This window comes from Acromyrmex echinatior, chromosome 13 (assembly GCF_024713525.1).
Source record: "Acromyrmex echinatior isolate Ae372 chromosome 13, ASM2471352v2, whole genome shotgun sequence".
Taxonomy (NCBI): domain Eukaryota; kingdom Metazoa; phylum Arthropoda; class Insecta; order Hymenoptera; family Formicidae; genus Acromyrmex; species Acromyrmex echinatior.
This window is the reverse complement of record NC_141864.1, coordinates 11,548,292-11,564,948: the sequence shown is the minus strand read 5'-3', so window position 1 is coordinate 11,564,948 and position 16,657 is coordinate 11,548,292. Positions and strand designations below refer to the sequence as shown.

The 16,657-nt window shown below is 30.2% G+C and overlaps 1 protein-coding gene across 1 annotated transcript in view; it reads right to left on the bottom strand.

The window, feature by feature from the left end:
• Positions 1-902: 902 nt before the first annotated feature.
• LOC105151533 (defective transmitter release) overlaps positions 903-16,657 on the bottom strand; it is a 34,141-nt gene continuing 18,386 nt past the window's right edge. The window contains exons 2-4 of the mRNA XM_087412328.1: positions 4,572-8,225; positions 1,430-3,492; positions 903-1,185 (exon numbers count right to left, since the gene is read on the bottom strand). Coding sequence (XP_087268454.1) covers positions 903-1,185; positions 1,430-3,492; positions 4,572-4,712 — 2,487 coding nt within the window. The 5' untranslated portion in view covers positions 4,713-8,225. The remainder of the gene's footprint in view (positions 1,186-1,429; positions 3,493-4,571; positions 8,226-16,657) is intronic.

Genomic DNA, 16,657 nt, shown 5'->3' with positions numbered 1-16,657 from the left:
ACGCATCATAGAGACATTTTGTATTAATATATGTAAAGCATTTTTTATATGTGTAGATTCATATTTTTAATTTAGCTCTCTGAAAAAAAAAATAGGTAAAAGCCTATTATTAACCTTTTAGTTCATAATGTAATAAACTCTTTATTATTAGTGTGAGATATCCAAAACTCCTTTTATAAATTCGCTAACTGTCTTAATGCACGTTATTTAGTGTATATATATTTTTAAAAACAATTATATTTATCCGTTTTTACCTAGAAGACTTATTATCAATTTTTATTTTATTGTAAATTGTCAAAGAAATAAAAATTGAAATAAAGATATAATATTGAGATATGAAAAATATACCCCACACGAATAATTATGTTGTAAAAAAACCTACTCGAGTAAAGGGTTAACGAATGTAGCTGCAGTAGAATTTTTCAAGTTAATGGTTAAGATAATATCAGTTTGCAACCACAAACATTATTTAATACGTAAATATATTCCATTCGCGTTTTCGCCGTAACATCACCTGTCATTTCGGAAATATATTCCGGTTGTGCGTATTGCATGCACCGTGCGTAGTTATCGACTTACGTCAACGATGTCGCAGGTGTCGATCCTGTTGTGAGAGATATCCAAGATCGAGAGCGTGTGCAGCAGACGGAGATGCTCGATGTCAGCGGTTTCTCGTAGATAGTTGTGCGACAGGTTCAGGTTGTTCAGGAACTTGAGGCCGTCTGAAAAGCAGAGGCACGTCAAGGTCAAGGTCATCTGGGATAATACCCGCTTCACGACTCGAGTCACCGAGATTCTCGATCCTCCGTATCGTGTTGTGCGAGAGATTCAGGGTGTCGAGCTTCGGCAGGCAGTCGAGATTCTCGATTTTGCTGATAAGGTTGTGGTGCAGATATAAGCTCTTAAGTTCGCTCTGATTTTCTAAATTGGCAATCTCGTATATACCATTGCTCTCTAGCCACAAACACTTTAGACCCGTGTATTTCTCGAGGTTCTCGATGAAGGAAAATCCTAAAATACGTAAATTCATCATCGATACATTCATCATTGATATTAAATACGATTAACGTGATTGATCGAGTATTGTGCATGCCTTTGTAATGCAAATACAGAACGTCGTTCAAATACGGGGTTTGATACAACTTGTGCTCCTTGCAGTGCTTCCTGATGAGTTCTTCCGTCATCCTAAAATTATCATCTGTTGTTAAATTAGATAATTATTATCTAAGATATTAATGATTAATATCCTTTTAATTACTCATTATTATTAAATTAAACTGTTAACTATTAATGTCTAATAATAATTATTTATTATTAAATCATTTATTATTAATAATTATTACTGTTAAGTTAAATGGTTAAGTATTAACATTTTATAATATTTTAATAATTGTTAATTATGAGTTAAATTATTATTTCGAGAGCTTACCTAACGCCATGCTTTTTTTCGTCAAAGTCATAGACTTTTCCTTTAATGTACGTTCTTTCAGGTTCCTTCCACTCTTCCATAAAAAAATCGTCGGATTCCGAATCAGTTTTAGCCACCGTTGTATCATCTGTCATTTCTAATATTTCATTTGAAAATTCCTCACTTATTTTTTCGTCGTCTTTAGATTTATTTTTTATTTCTTTATCGATATCCGCGTCATTGTAAGCTTGCATTGATTCCGACTCCAAAGTCAATTGAATCTTCTCTAAATCCGTCGCAATAATTTTTTGATATTCATCCATAAGTTTCTTGTGCTCTTTTATTTCATCCTCCAGTTCTTTTTCTAATTCCTCGATTTTCAATTTTTCAGCTATTTCGGGCTTCGTTAAAGGAACTTCGAAATTTTTTGGATCAATCTGAACCTGAAACTCGTCGAGACTGTCAAAATTATTGACGACATTCTCTGGAGTTTTTAATTCATAAGAATCATCATTATCAGATCCAAGAAAAGTATAATTATGATCAGCAACGAGTTTGTCAATTTCCTCGAATTTCTTCGATAGTGTCTCTAGCGATTCATTCTTACGATTTTCTATTTTCTTCTTTTCTTCAGCTATCTTCTCCAAAATTTCCCGAATCTCGATGCGTGATCTAAGACGACCTGAATATGTAATTTCAGCTAATTTTTGCAAATTATCTTCAACAACATCAGACTTCGAGGCCGCAATATTTTCAATCGTATTTACTGAATTTATCTTGTTATCTTTAGTCTCAATAAAATCGATTTCTTTTTGACTTATTGTTTCATTTATTCCTTCATGCTCTTTATCATCTCTTACTTCTTCCGCAGATTTTTCCGACGAATTGTTTTTGTCATAATTTTCAGTTATCTGATTAACAATTGCCTCTGACTTTTCCCAATATGGATTGTCAGTTAATATTTTCTCTGCTTCCTCGATAGTTCTCAATATATCTTCTTTCGCTATGGCAGTCTCGGAAACGACGCGACGACATGGGAAAAATTCGTTTTCTCGAAATTCCTTAATTACACGTTTGCTACTTGGTTGTATGGAATCTGCACTCGAGATTTCACATATCGTTGAACGTTGCTGAAAATCTGCGGCGTGACAGCAACTTTCGATAATTTTCTTCATTACGTCATCGCAATCGTCTTCCATTTTTGCAGATAAGTCTTCTATCATTCGTTCCTCCGTCGCAGATAAATCTTCTATCATTCGTTCCTCCGTCGAATCGTAATGCTCGTCGTCACTAGTGTATAAAAGATTCTTGATTATTTTATCCATTTTCTTCATCTCTGTAATCGTTTCTTCGATACTGTCTTTTTCGTTACATATATTTAACATATGATTCGCGTTCTCTTCCATACATTTCGAGAGCTCGATGTCATTTTTAAAATAATTCTCGTTATCACTTATAAAATAGTTACCAGATTCTATTGTTGAAACTGATAAGTTTTTCATGTCTAATTCTTCTTGAAGAGAATCTTCAATATTTATACATGTAACATTCTGTGCTTCAAGCTTTATCTCTTTATTTTTTGTGTCTTTTTCAATAATTTTACAAGTGACATCGTTAGGAATATTCTGCGAATTAATAAAATTCTCAGCAATTAGTTCATTAGTAGAGATTCCTGAATCCATGAATTTTTCTTTCTCATATCTTATTCGACATATTTTTTCATGCATCGAATCAATATTAAGACTATCTCGAAATTCTGTTAAATTGTTCAAAGAATTTGTATGTTGATCATCCGTTAAAAATTGATTTTGAATTGTTTTCTCTATATCTTCGGAATCTTCTTCCTGAATTGTCTTGTCATTGCAATCAAAATATTCGTAAATGGAAACATCACAATCGTTTATACTAGAATTAAAATAAGACGGATTTTCGTGATCCAAATCGAATATTTGATCATATTCATCGATATTGTTTGATGCTTCTGTTTTTTCACTTCCGCATAAATTTTCACATTCTTTTACTTCAAATTGATTCTTCACAGTGTCGTTTAAAACCTTACATTCTGTTGGACAATCCATGACGATCTGTTTGCCAATACAAATGGACTGTTTTCTTTTTATTTTTTTATGAATAGTAAATAATTCTGTATTCTAAAAAATATGGACTTGGATTTAACGCTACGGACAAATATAATGCTCACCATGTTGATGTTGATATAAACACCAATGTCAAGATGTATATTTCTTTTTGCGCAAAATTATTAATTTTATTCAACCAGAATTTTGATCAATATCTTATATGTATATTAGTGAGTGTTATATGTATAAAATTTTTAATTAAAAATTTTGATAAATAGTATCGGCACAACTATTTGACATTATAATAACAATAGCGGTGATCATCTCAATTTTTACAATTTATCTCAAACAAAATACCTAATTCTTGAAACATATTAATAAATCTAGTTTTCGTAGGAATTTTTTTAAGTTATAATTTTGTTATGATAAAAACTGAACAATTTTTTAAATGAAAAATTACATTTTTTAATTTTAGAAGTCCACCATTTTGTCAAAATTGAGAATGTTTAAAATTGGCTACAACAAAGATTAGATTTATTAATGTTCTTTTATCAAAAAATTTATTGAGTTTTGTTTCAAGTATGAAAGTTTTAACGGTCATCATAAATTGTTATTACTATCGACAAGCTTCATGTCAACAATTGTTCCAGCGTTATTTGTTAATATTTTTATTAAAAATTGTACGTGACACTATAATACGTATAAATGTGTAAAATATTGATCAAAATCCTGTTTGCTCAAAGTTGATAGATTTTGCAAATGAAATTCATAAAAATAATTCATAATCTGTTTGATAGTTCTGGATGAATGTCCTTTAAATCGTGATGTTAAATCCACCATGTTGCTATTTTATATCAATATGGCAAGAATTATATAAACACTACATATGGTATTAAATCCCCATCCACATTTTTTTCTCAGAATACGTGAGCAACAATAAGATACAAAAAGGTTTTAATCTTTAAATTCATATTTATATGAAAGCGTAGTCGGCGTTACAAGTATTGTGTAAAACATGAGAAAAAATATGAAACGTTATGTTAAAACATTATATCAAAAAAGAAAGGTTTCATAATAAAATTTACCTTGTGTTCGGATACAGGAGATGCATTCGTATTAATAACGTACGATACAGAAGTTTGGCTGTTATTATCCTCTGCTGGGAAATTGAATGAGAGCTCGTGTGTGTCATTCAATGCTTCATCATCGAGTTTAAAAGCATTCATGATTAAGAATAGTTTTGCAATTAAATCTTTCTGAGAATCTATGAAAACGCGGATCGCGAATTCGAGCTAAAACTGACGTGACCGATCATTGAAAACAAGAGCACGGCGCCATGGTCACCGTTAGTTATAAGTTGTTTAGTCGATAGGATCGACCATCTTCACGCTCTTCAAGGCGATTCGACCATGATACATACGTTGCATTGTGTAACATATCATTTTTCAACTTGTCAGACATTTTTAATCAATTTAAGAAATTTATATTTTACCATGATATAAGAATACCAGATATAACATTCCTTTAGATGCGCAGTCATTCAAACTCTTCTGACCAACTAGAAATTGAAACCTAAATCTTCAAAACTAATAATAAAACATTCATTAGAAATTTGCCGCCAATTCCTTTACATGTAAATGTAAGCTCGTGGTTATGAACGAAATTAAAAGTAATGAATGATTTAACTGAAAATTAAGTTACAGTACTTATTTAAATGTAATGAATATTAAATATTCAAATATAAATGAAAAATACATTAAATTTAATGTTATAATGTTATGAAATTAAGTTCAAATTATGTAACTTAAAAATATTATATATTCAATTTAATGAAATTTTTACAAAATGGTTGAATATAACAGGGCAATAGGAATCAAGCACGGTAATTCTTGTGCAAATCAACGGTTAACAAAACAACTTTAATAATAAGTCACTTTTGAGTTATCCTCAGAGATATGATATTGTAATTACAAAAAATTTTTTTACAAATTAATTCATTTCAGTGAGCCGTCTATTAACGGAAACTATAATGTAAAAACGAACTTTAACAATCTAAAATGTATTAAAATTATTAAAAGGTAAATTTGTTGGTAGCAAAACGATGTATTGTAAAATAATAGAAGATAGTTCACTAAAACAAAAATTCACCATATCACAAACACTTAAATTCTATTAAGTTTAGTCAAAAACCAGTCTTTGACCATTCAGCGAATCAGTGTCAATTATTGAAATTAATGAATAACTTTTAATACACCTAAAATGTTAATCGCAAAGAAAAAGAAAAAAGAAGGGAAAAAACTTTGATATTAATTATAGTCCAAACGGACATCAAAACCAAAACTGAATGTTTAATAATTTAATCTTAATGTAACAAAGAATGGCTGGCAATAACAACGCTGAAATTTTTAAGTGTATATCACTGTTAGAAATGTAATCATGCACGAGCTTTCTTTATATATAAATGAACGAAATTAAAAGTAATGAATAATTTAACTGAAAATTAAGTTGCAGTAGTTACTAATAAACGTGTAATGAACGTGTACATTAAATTTCATAAATTTTTATGAAAAATACATTAAATTTTATGTATATTACATGTACACAATAACATGTACACAAATATACTTTTCAGTTATAAATATACATTAAATTTATATAATGTAATGTCATAAAATTAAATTCGAATTATATAACTTAAAAGTATAATATATTAAATTTCATTTTTCACAGTGATTCTATACACAATGGATTTTACATTTATTAGGTTATGTTCCAATACATTGTTTTTAAATTGAAATTTTTTTTATTTAATAATTGCATTAACTATTAATGTATGTAACTGGTGAATGAAATTTAAATTCTATATAACTGAAGATTTTTTTTAATGTACTTTCACATTTACGGATATTAATAATATTTTAATTAAGCCTATGCATTAACGCTTTAATACGTTTACGTTTCTTACATTTCATTAACATGTAAATTAATTTTCAGACCTCTTACACTTTATTAATGCGTAAATTAATTTCTATAATTATTATATTTATTAATTTTAATACACGCGTTCATTACGTTTAATTTACTACTGTTTTAAATTTGAGTTACTATTATAATTGATGAAAACTAATTGATTTTCAGTTACCAGCATTGAAAAATCTTTAATAAAATTCAGAATACGTATTCAAAAAAGAAATCCTTTATAAAATAAAAAATTGTATCAGTTTTTTGTTGTTCGTTAGTTGAATTTGATGATGATTTAAAAGAATTAAAGAACAAATGTAGAATATTACGTGAAAAAGCGTGATTTTGCGATTAAAAAGCCAGTTATATATCGCACGTATTGTGATTCAAAAAAAGAAAATTGCGATGCTTATAGAGATATATCGAAAAATCGCACCTATCTAATTGGAACACAGCCTCAGTTTGCTTGTGGTTGCGAATGGAACTCCTCAAGATTGAGCTCGGAATCTTCGAACTTTTTGATTCGAACTGCGTAAAACCGCGTTGGCAATTCGCGCGTGCAATCTACCATCAGGCCGGTCGTCCTCTCGCGCTTTTCTCACAATGTGAAAACTGTGATCACATCTTAAATGCAGCTTGAAGAAAACACTGTGCAGACTGGCATGATCGATCGCACGCGGCGGTATGCAAGCACAATGTTAGCGGTTACGGGGTTGTCTCGTCTACGATATCTCTTCGTCAGCGATCTTCTCTCGCTTTGTTTTCGTTGCGGCTGGATGCACAACATACATATGAGCCTTGTTTTCCTCTCGATTTCAGATTTCGCACTCGCCCCTCGATGACATAATGGAATTAGACGAGATGTTATATAGCGGCGTGATCAATTAGATTCTAAATGTGCTAATCAGTCCTAAATGTTAATTGGTCTTAAATGTTAATTGGTCCTTAATAATAATTTTTTTTAAGTTGTGCATTACGATATGTAAAATATCAAATAAAAAATTGAAAAAATATAATCAAATCATTGAACATTATGTTAATGTCAGCATTTAGGACTGAAACGCGCGGACGCCATTTTTTTTGCTACTACCCGGCAAATGAGAATGGATTAAAATGGATTGAAATTTTTTTCTATCCGAATGCATATTTTAAATAGCGAATACTTTTTTTTGGATTTAATTGGATTCAATTAGATTCAATTGGATGCAATTGGATGCAATTGGATTGAAAAACTGCATTTCCTATTCAAAATTTTGAATTGAACAGTGTTCACAATGCACAGAAAAAGCTAATATTATTTTTAGATTGAAAGACATTGATTTTAACATTCGTGAATCAACATTTCTGAAAATCTGAATCCATTTCAATTCATTTCAATCCATTCTCGTTTGCTGGGTGCTCGATCTTCGGGAATACGATACCTTGTTTAATTACAACATGCCTCCCCGTTGTCTTCGTCTTCGTCGACGTCGACGTCGACTTTTTGTCGCACGGTTGGCGATTATGTTCGCGCATGATACCATCAACATAATCCAGCGGGAAAGACGCGTGGTGGAGATTCGCAAATGCCATGCACTCTTGGGATAGTCTTCGAGGATCATGATAGCGGGAAATCGCGAATCGCGACGCGTCGCACATATGGTGCGAGTCCTTCTTCGCCTCGTGCATAGCCTCCTTTTTTATTTTCCCCTTCCTGAGGCACGATGCACGGTCGTCTACTTTGCCAGACGCGTCTTTCTACGCAGTAGCTGCGATTCCATGCGCTCCTACTGTCACTTCTGTGATAACATAGAAAATTTCATTTGCACACACTGAGAGAAAAGTGTTTGCCACTATAATTGCATGAGAAAATAATAATTGGTAGTAATAATAATAGGTTTTCAATAGGTCACCATGTTTTTATAGTTATCACTGCTATAATGTTAATAATGATAATTATATTCATAGTTTTTTATATTTAAAAAATATGTAATGTATGGCTCCGGTTATAATTTACAGTCGTTTTCGATTTCAACTATATGTACACTGTCGTCGAAAAGTTTCCGGATATAGAACTTAAAATTGCATAATATTCAGGTCATCAGATGAAAAGCAGATGAAAAAATAAAAAAGCATTTTAAAGCTTGAAACTTATACTTTAGCGTGCTTTTAACCGCTTTTCAAAAAAATGTTGTCTTCACAGTTCTGTATTTTAATAAATATCGTGTTGCTGTATTTCTTAACATTACATACATTTAATAGTGCGCAGTTTGATAAAAAGTTTTTTTTTTTAAAAATTCAATATTTTTGAAAAACAATATAAAGATTTACCTCCAAAATGCTTTTTTAAAAATTTTCTTATGATTTTTCTTAACTAAATTATACGCGATATTGAAATTAAACCTGCATCGCTAAATAACCAACGGTGAAATTTGGTAAAAAAATCATCACAAACAATTTTATTTTCTCAATTCTGTAGAATTAAATTTAAAAACGATCAGAAGCTTCGAGCTTCAAAATACTTCTACGATGGTATTTCACCGAATTTTAATGTTGGTTGTGAGCTAGGTTTAGTTTCAATGACACATAATTCAGTTAAGAAAAATCATAAGAAAATTTTTAAAAAAGCATTTTGGAGAGAAATCTTTGTACTGTTTTTCAAAAATATTGAACTTATAGATAATCATCAATATTATAGTAACTATAAAAAAATGGAGTTCTTAATCATAATTATTTTATGCAATTAATTTTTTATACACATACTACTGAGCTATATTTTTGCAACTATAAAAAAGAGCTCTTAATTGTAGTAATTTTACGATGCATTTATAATTACAAATGTCAAACACTTTTCTCTCAGTGCAGCATTCTGCTTCATTTTCTCTTGTAATCGTACTTCGCAAAAGAGCATCGCAGACGATATTTCAAACGATCTCTACGAATTTCTGCAACCTTACGACTATGTACAATGAAATAAAAGTACATGAAAAAAAAAGATTCTATTGAAAGATCTAAAATTTTGCTAGATACAGAATATAATTTTGTTAGACTAAAGTAGTTATAATGATTAAAAAATATAAAAATAGTTATAATGGAAACTAAAAAAATAATGAGTAATGCTTGAAAAAAATTTTAATATTTCAACAATCAATTTCAATCAATTTCACTAACAAAATTATTTTCTAATCTGTATCCAGCAAAATTTTCGATCTTTCAGCAAAATTGTTCTTTTCATGTACAATTCTAATATAGGAAAGGAGAAAGAAAGTATAAGAATATAAATATCGACTTCGTAGCTGGTCGATACTAACTGGGTAGCTGATGTTGATGTAACCGGTTCGATTGCATCGACAGCGTAGCAGTCGCGATTAATTAATTCTTTTAGGACTGGATTGTAGCAATATTATACTTGACTATATAATCATTTTTAGATTATAATCTTATTTATAGCATGTATATCAGATTTTGAAAGAAATATGGTCTTTAAATCTAGGTCGCGCGCATAATTGCTGTCATTGCTTTGGTCCCAGTTATACGCTTTCTCGATGTTTCTCGAGCGATCCTGCAATCACGATCGGTACAATAACGCACGTCTTACGTCACGGTGGCACGCACTTTTTCGCGGGTCGACTCGGTGGTGAACGGTCCGGTTTCACTTGCAAGGCTTTCGCACATTATTGCGTCAAGATAGACGCATATATTTCAAACCGTTAGATAGTCGCGCTAAAAAATTCTAGTCCTTGCTCCAATTATAAAGGTTTAAGGCCATATAATAATAGTCACTCGAGAATTCCAAAGCTATTCTCGCTATTCCTGCCTAAAGAAAGTTTCTACCGCAAGTTCAGCCGTTGTGCCGTTGGTAACATCACGTAAGCAGAATAATTCTAATCGCTGATACGGAAATGCGAGAAGCTTACACGGAAGTTACACGTGTACTTGACATCGCGTAATACGATCTCGTCCATTTCAACGCGATTGCCACGCGAGTAACGTTTTGCATACCAATATTTTCCAACGTTAATATTACTTAATTGATCAAACAGAAAATCACTGTAAATGTACTTCGTAGACAATTTCATATCTGCAGTTAATCTTAATCGCAATGTTACATCTTTCATTATTTTTCTAATACATTTTTTATACTCCTACTACATATAGCGATTTTTTTTTTTAAAGTATGATGGAACGATCAGGAAATTATATATCGAAATTAAATTGCTTCTACAGTATTTAATTCTTACGCCAAACCATTCTGCTCTTTTGATTTCTAAAAGCGCGATACATACATACAATATTAGACATATTGATCTTTGATCTTATTCTTCGATTTTGCTTTACCTTTCCAACTTGCATCGTCGGCTGAAAATACATTCCGCAACGTAATCGAATCGTAATACGATCGAAGATCGTGGAGACAGATGTGAATTTTTGGCACCGGACGAGAATTTTACCTCTCGTGAGGAGCCTTGTGACCATGACCTCGAGGATTCTCCACTGCGACGAGTACGGTCATGGATGTATGAATTTGTACGGGGTGTACTGAAAGCTCCGAGTTTGCAAGAGTGAGAATATAAACTGAGGATGAATTAAATTTGACGGATAAGCGAAGAAAGTCTTATTTGATCGAATTATTCATATATATTATCATTTTTTTATTATCGATTGTTCACTTATTATTGATTTATTTGATTTTCATTAAGAACAGACAAGATTGAGCTTAAAGAACTTGATGTTCTCGTATTGAAAAATCTTCTTATATCATTTTTTTTTCTCATATACATTTTTATAAGCTTTACGCAGTAATAACTATTACAAAGTGATCCTTCTTCATGAAATTAAAAATAAATGAATACATTTAAAAAGTATATCTTGAAACTAACGTGGTTCTAATATTAATACATATAAAAAATAAGAGCATAAAAAACCACAGCACAAGTTATAGTTTGTGATATTTAATTATTATTACATTAATTAAAACATTAAACGTTTCGACCACAATCTGGCCATCTTCAGTAATTCAATAATATTCTTAAAACGCAGAGTTACATCTAGTTGACATTAAATTCAACAGTCGAGAGTTGTAATTAAATAACATGTTCTTTTATATGTGAAGATGCTTCATACAGTAATGTTACAACGTCAATTGTCATATCAAGAAAAGTGTAGAACAAGAATTTCCAGATTCTAAATAAAATTGTATATATTAAAATCTTCTAGTCGGAATATAAAGAAATAGAATCATTACCTGTTTTACAGCAAAAAAACCAAACGATGAATCTCGAGTATTTCTTTTACACAGTTAGAATTTTGTCGTGACATTATGTGTTGTTATTTGTCCTATCATTGCATGATGTCAACTAGATGTAACTCTGCGTTTTAAGAATATTATTGAATTACTGAAGATGGCCAGATTGTGGCCGAAACGTTTAATGTTTTAATTAATGTAATAATAATTAAATATCACAAACTATAACTTGTGCTGTGGTTTTTTATGTTCTTATTTTTTATATGTGTTAACATTTAAAAAGTATTTGTTTCCTTAAATATTAATCTGAAAAACATATCACAAATATCGGTTTTTGGAGATGTTTAATTTAAAATTGAATAAAAATTTAATAATAAAGGAGACTAGATGACGTATTGATAGAATATCCTCCTAACTTAAATTAATCATTGGAAATTCTTTGTGGAACTTTATAGAAACAGAAAATTAAAATTATTTGTCCATCAGGTCTACTTAAGTTCTTTTAAGTTTTATATTATCCCTAATGTGTCTTTAATATAAAATTAATTGCACATTTATTTATATGTTGAAAAGTGAATAAATGTAAAGAATATCATTTTTTTGGATCACACAATGTACAGAGTGTTTCATTTCAAATGTCCCAAGCAAATATCTTGAAAAATAAGGAAGATATGGAAAAGTTTTTTAGATGGTTTAGATGAAGTTGTACGGCTGAAGGGTGACAAATAGTAATAAAATCAATTTTAGAACAATTTTTTATGGTTTTTACGATTTTTTAAAATAGAATTATATGACTTTTTTACATAATATGATTTCTTTTAATGAATAATCTGCGTATAAAAGAATTAAAATACATAAAAAGGTAACAGTTTTCAAGGTATTTTATTATATTCCTTATTTTCGCATTTTGACATGATGTAAAATATTTCGAAAACTATTTATTTGTTGTTAATTGTATTTTTATGCAAAAAGAGTAAATTATTTGATGTAAAAAAACATATTGCTTTTTAAAAGAATTGTGCAGTTTACATATATGTATAATATAACTACATATCTTTTTTTTTAAAAACAGCTATGTATTTTATATACCAATTGATTTATCGCATTATTCTGTCCATAAAAATGTTAAGGTATAGTTACTAAAACATGAAAATAGTTTAGGAAATATTTTATATTTTGTATCAAAAGAAAGTGAATGAATAAAGTATGAAATATCTCGTAAACTATTAACTTTCAAATAATTTTATAATACTTTAATACTTTTTTATATAAAGAATAATTAAAGGAATCATTATGTAGAAAAATCATATAATTTAATTAAGAGAAGTAACAATATCTTGTACAATCTTAAAAATTTTATTTTTTCAAATCATACAGCTTTTGTCCAAATTTTATCATATTTTTTCATATTTTTCAAGATATTAACCTATGATAAAATATGACATTCTGTACACATAAAATCACATATTCTCTACATTTATTACTCACCTCTTAACACATAAGTATGCAAATGATTTTATTTTAAAGATACGCTACAGATATGAAATTAAAAAACACTTCAAATGACTATTTTAGCAATCATTAATAATAAACTCCAATTTTCATAACTTTCTTCGGAGGGGCCTAGTGGATAAATAATTATACCGATAATTATGACAGTAATCTACTAATGTAAAAAATTGAAACATAATGAATTTATCCCATAGGTGCTAAAGGATTTGCAAATTATCGCCGTGTCATAATTTATTGTTAATGACAACGTTTCTCGTGAATCTTGCGGCCGTTCACTTCATCGACGAGGAGTGCACTGATATTGAGCTATTCCTCCTTCGAAGGACGACCATTTTTTAATTTATCCCATATTGTGTACATTATATTATAATTTTACAAAATATGAGGGTAAATCCATTCTTTTGCTTTGAATACTTTCATAATTATCGGCATAATTGTTACTTTCTGATTCTATAAAATTCTACAGTTTCCAATGATTAATTTAGATTCTGTTAATAGACCAAAAAAATAGAGCGACTTATTTTTCATCTTTCTTTACGTCTGTGACACTCATGACACCCCTTATATCGAAGTGTTCTTTGTGACATGCTATTTGCAATGTATTACGTAATTGACAGCGATCCTGGATGCAGGAACTTCTCCGCTTTTTGAAAAACAAAGTAGCTGTGGGTGGCCATCTCCCTCTTTTTGCGAATGCAGGATCACATGTCAAGTAGTGGAGGAGGCGGAATCGTATTTGAATACACTTTGAATCAATGATCGACCGTGAATGTCTAGACATCATGCATGAAATTCGTCGATTTAAAGACCGCCGAAGCGGGAAGACTATGATCGAAGTATTATAAAGTATAATCGCTCATATCAGCTGATTACTACCTGACTGTTAATATAATTGATACTCAATATTTTAGAGATTAATTTGTATCTGACTGGATTTTTCATTATCACTAATAACGAGTATTTCCCATCTTTTACTTTGTAGTAAGATAATATCTTTATCGCAAACTAACAGTCGATACAAATGTTACGTAAAAAGATGAAAGCTTGATTTCTTAATCTATTTTTTATAGAATATTTTTTATAAGTATCTTTAATTGCATTTCTACATATATACTTTCTACATATACTTCAAAAATTAAATTATTATTAGCAAAAATATTTTTTTAATGAAAAAACTGATCCTTTTTTTGTTATAAGAATTATTAATTATAACATTATACATAAACTTTTTATTTAATGATAGATTATATTTATATTAATTCTAAAGCAAATTCTTAGATAGTTAATATTTAATAAAGTTTTTGCATTTTTATATTACGCTCATAAATGCGATTATATATGATTGGATGTTTAATATATAATACATATAATATTCTTAAGGCTTCCACGGTACTTTCTATAAAAATGAAAATTATGCGTTTCGCGGATTTCCTCCTCCGTGTTCAGATTCATTCTTGGAAATCTTTCGTGAATCTTGCAGTCCACTTCAGTACGAGGAGCAGCTTGATACTGTAATAAGGTTCATGTTGGCATTCCAACATATGTATATTTTTTTTATGATAAATTTCTCTCTCTCAACAAAATATATTACATACTTTGTAAAATTACAATTATACATACAGGGTATAAAAATTTAGATTGCTTTCTGATATTAACTGCCTGTATTGAAAACCTGTAGTATAATACGTTACGCGCATTATAGTTTTTCAGCACTGTCAGTGAATATTGGAACGCAGCCTTAGAATATTTCATTTTCTTATCGAACATATAACCTTCTCTCAGTCTACGATATGTAACCTACGACAATCTAATCCGTTACGAAATGATTTGTAAATCGTTGCTCTTTAATTTCATGGTCTTCGAAAAATGACAAAGACAAAATAAAGAACATTAGCAAGTACAATTGAACAGGATGGCCTAAGGCAATGCGTTTGATTCGTTGAATTTCACCTACGGGCCAAGGAAATTCTTCGAAAAAGATTCGTTCAGTACATAGATCGAGATATTGACGAAATAGTTTTCTGAGATTTCTAGAAATTTTTTATATAATCTCCCCCATCTCTCTCTCCCTCTCAAAATAAAATTAAAACTGATATCCATATAGTCTTATTTAAAATAATTATTTAACTCATCTTGAATAATCTTCAATTTCAAAATTATCAAATATTATAAGATCATCTTAAAATGTTAATACTGTTCTGTGATTGGTTCATAACATCTTAAGGCAGTCTTAAATATAAGAATCGACTATGAATGCTGCCCTAAAAGTAAATATTATTCTCTTATTTCAAAAGTGATATAACTCAGAATGTGATTTTCGAGTTATTACTATCATGAGTTAAGTAATTATCAATCATCAAAAGTAAAATAAAAATCAAGAAGAGTGTTTAAGGGGATCCTAAAGTCGTCTGTATCAGCGACTAAATCATATAATTTTTATATAACAATTATTTTTTTCTTCTCTTACTGATTTGAAAATTCTTTTCCAGGATTAAAGTTGTTTATGAGGTGGAGTCTATGCTGAGAACGACAAAAAATTTCAAAATTGAGATCTTATTTACCATTTCTTAGTCCGATATGGCGCTCCACAGCTGTCACGTCGTGACATTTCTCTGCAAATTGAAAAGTGAAAAATTTCTCTGTAAATTTCGGACGTTTTCCAATAAGGATACAGTAAAGGATATAATGATTCACTGCATTATACTGTGTATACTTATATTTGCTGGAAAACGCCCTTCAATGTAATGTCAAACAAAAAATTTCATTTTTCACATTTCCGCCCTAGACAAAAGTTACATGATCGCTATCCAGATTTTGACTACAAAACTTTAAAAATTTTATAAAAATCTGTGTCCGCATTTGTCTATGGATTTGTTGACAAAGCCTTCTGATAGGCTATGTCAGCTGATTGATTGGCAAAAACCGAACAGAATGTGCTCGAATCAGGTTCTGCTCTCACTCTGCTTTCAATCTGCCATATGCAGGACTTTATTCGGTTCATGTTACCAATCTGCTGGCACAGCATATCTAGGCTTCATCATATTTCTGACAGTAATTTGCTGATAATGTCAGATAATATTCTGTGTGCAATTTGTTGCTTTTCTACAATCAATAATTGGTAACAGACTTTGATCAAAATCTCCGCAGGTTTTGTTATCAGGGTTTGCTTCATATAAAAGCTGTGCAATTTGTACTTACGAAATAGTAGTCCACAGACTAGTAGTTTACATGAAGAAACAGTATGGAGTTCTTAAAATTGGACCTGGATCTAATTAAAACGAATGTCTAATTGTTACGAGAATTTATGTGTGGCGTGCGTAAGTGAGATATTGATGTAGTGATATGTCAATGACACGTAAATCATGTGTGTAAGCGCTATTTTCAATGACTAATCATCTTTAGAATTAAAAGACTTTGGAGTTTTCTTCAGCCATATCGCGATACAAAGAATTACGTAATTAAGTGTCTCAATGC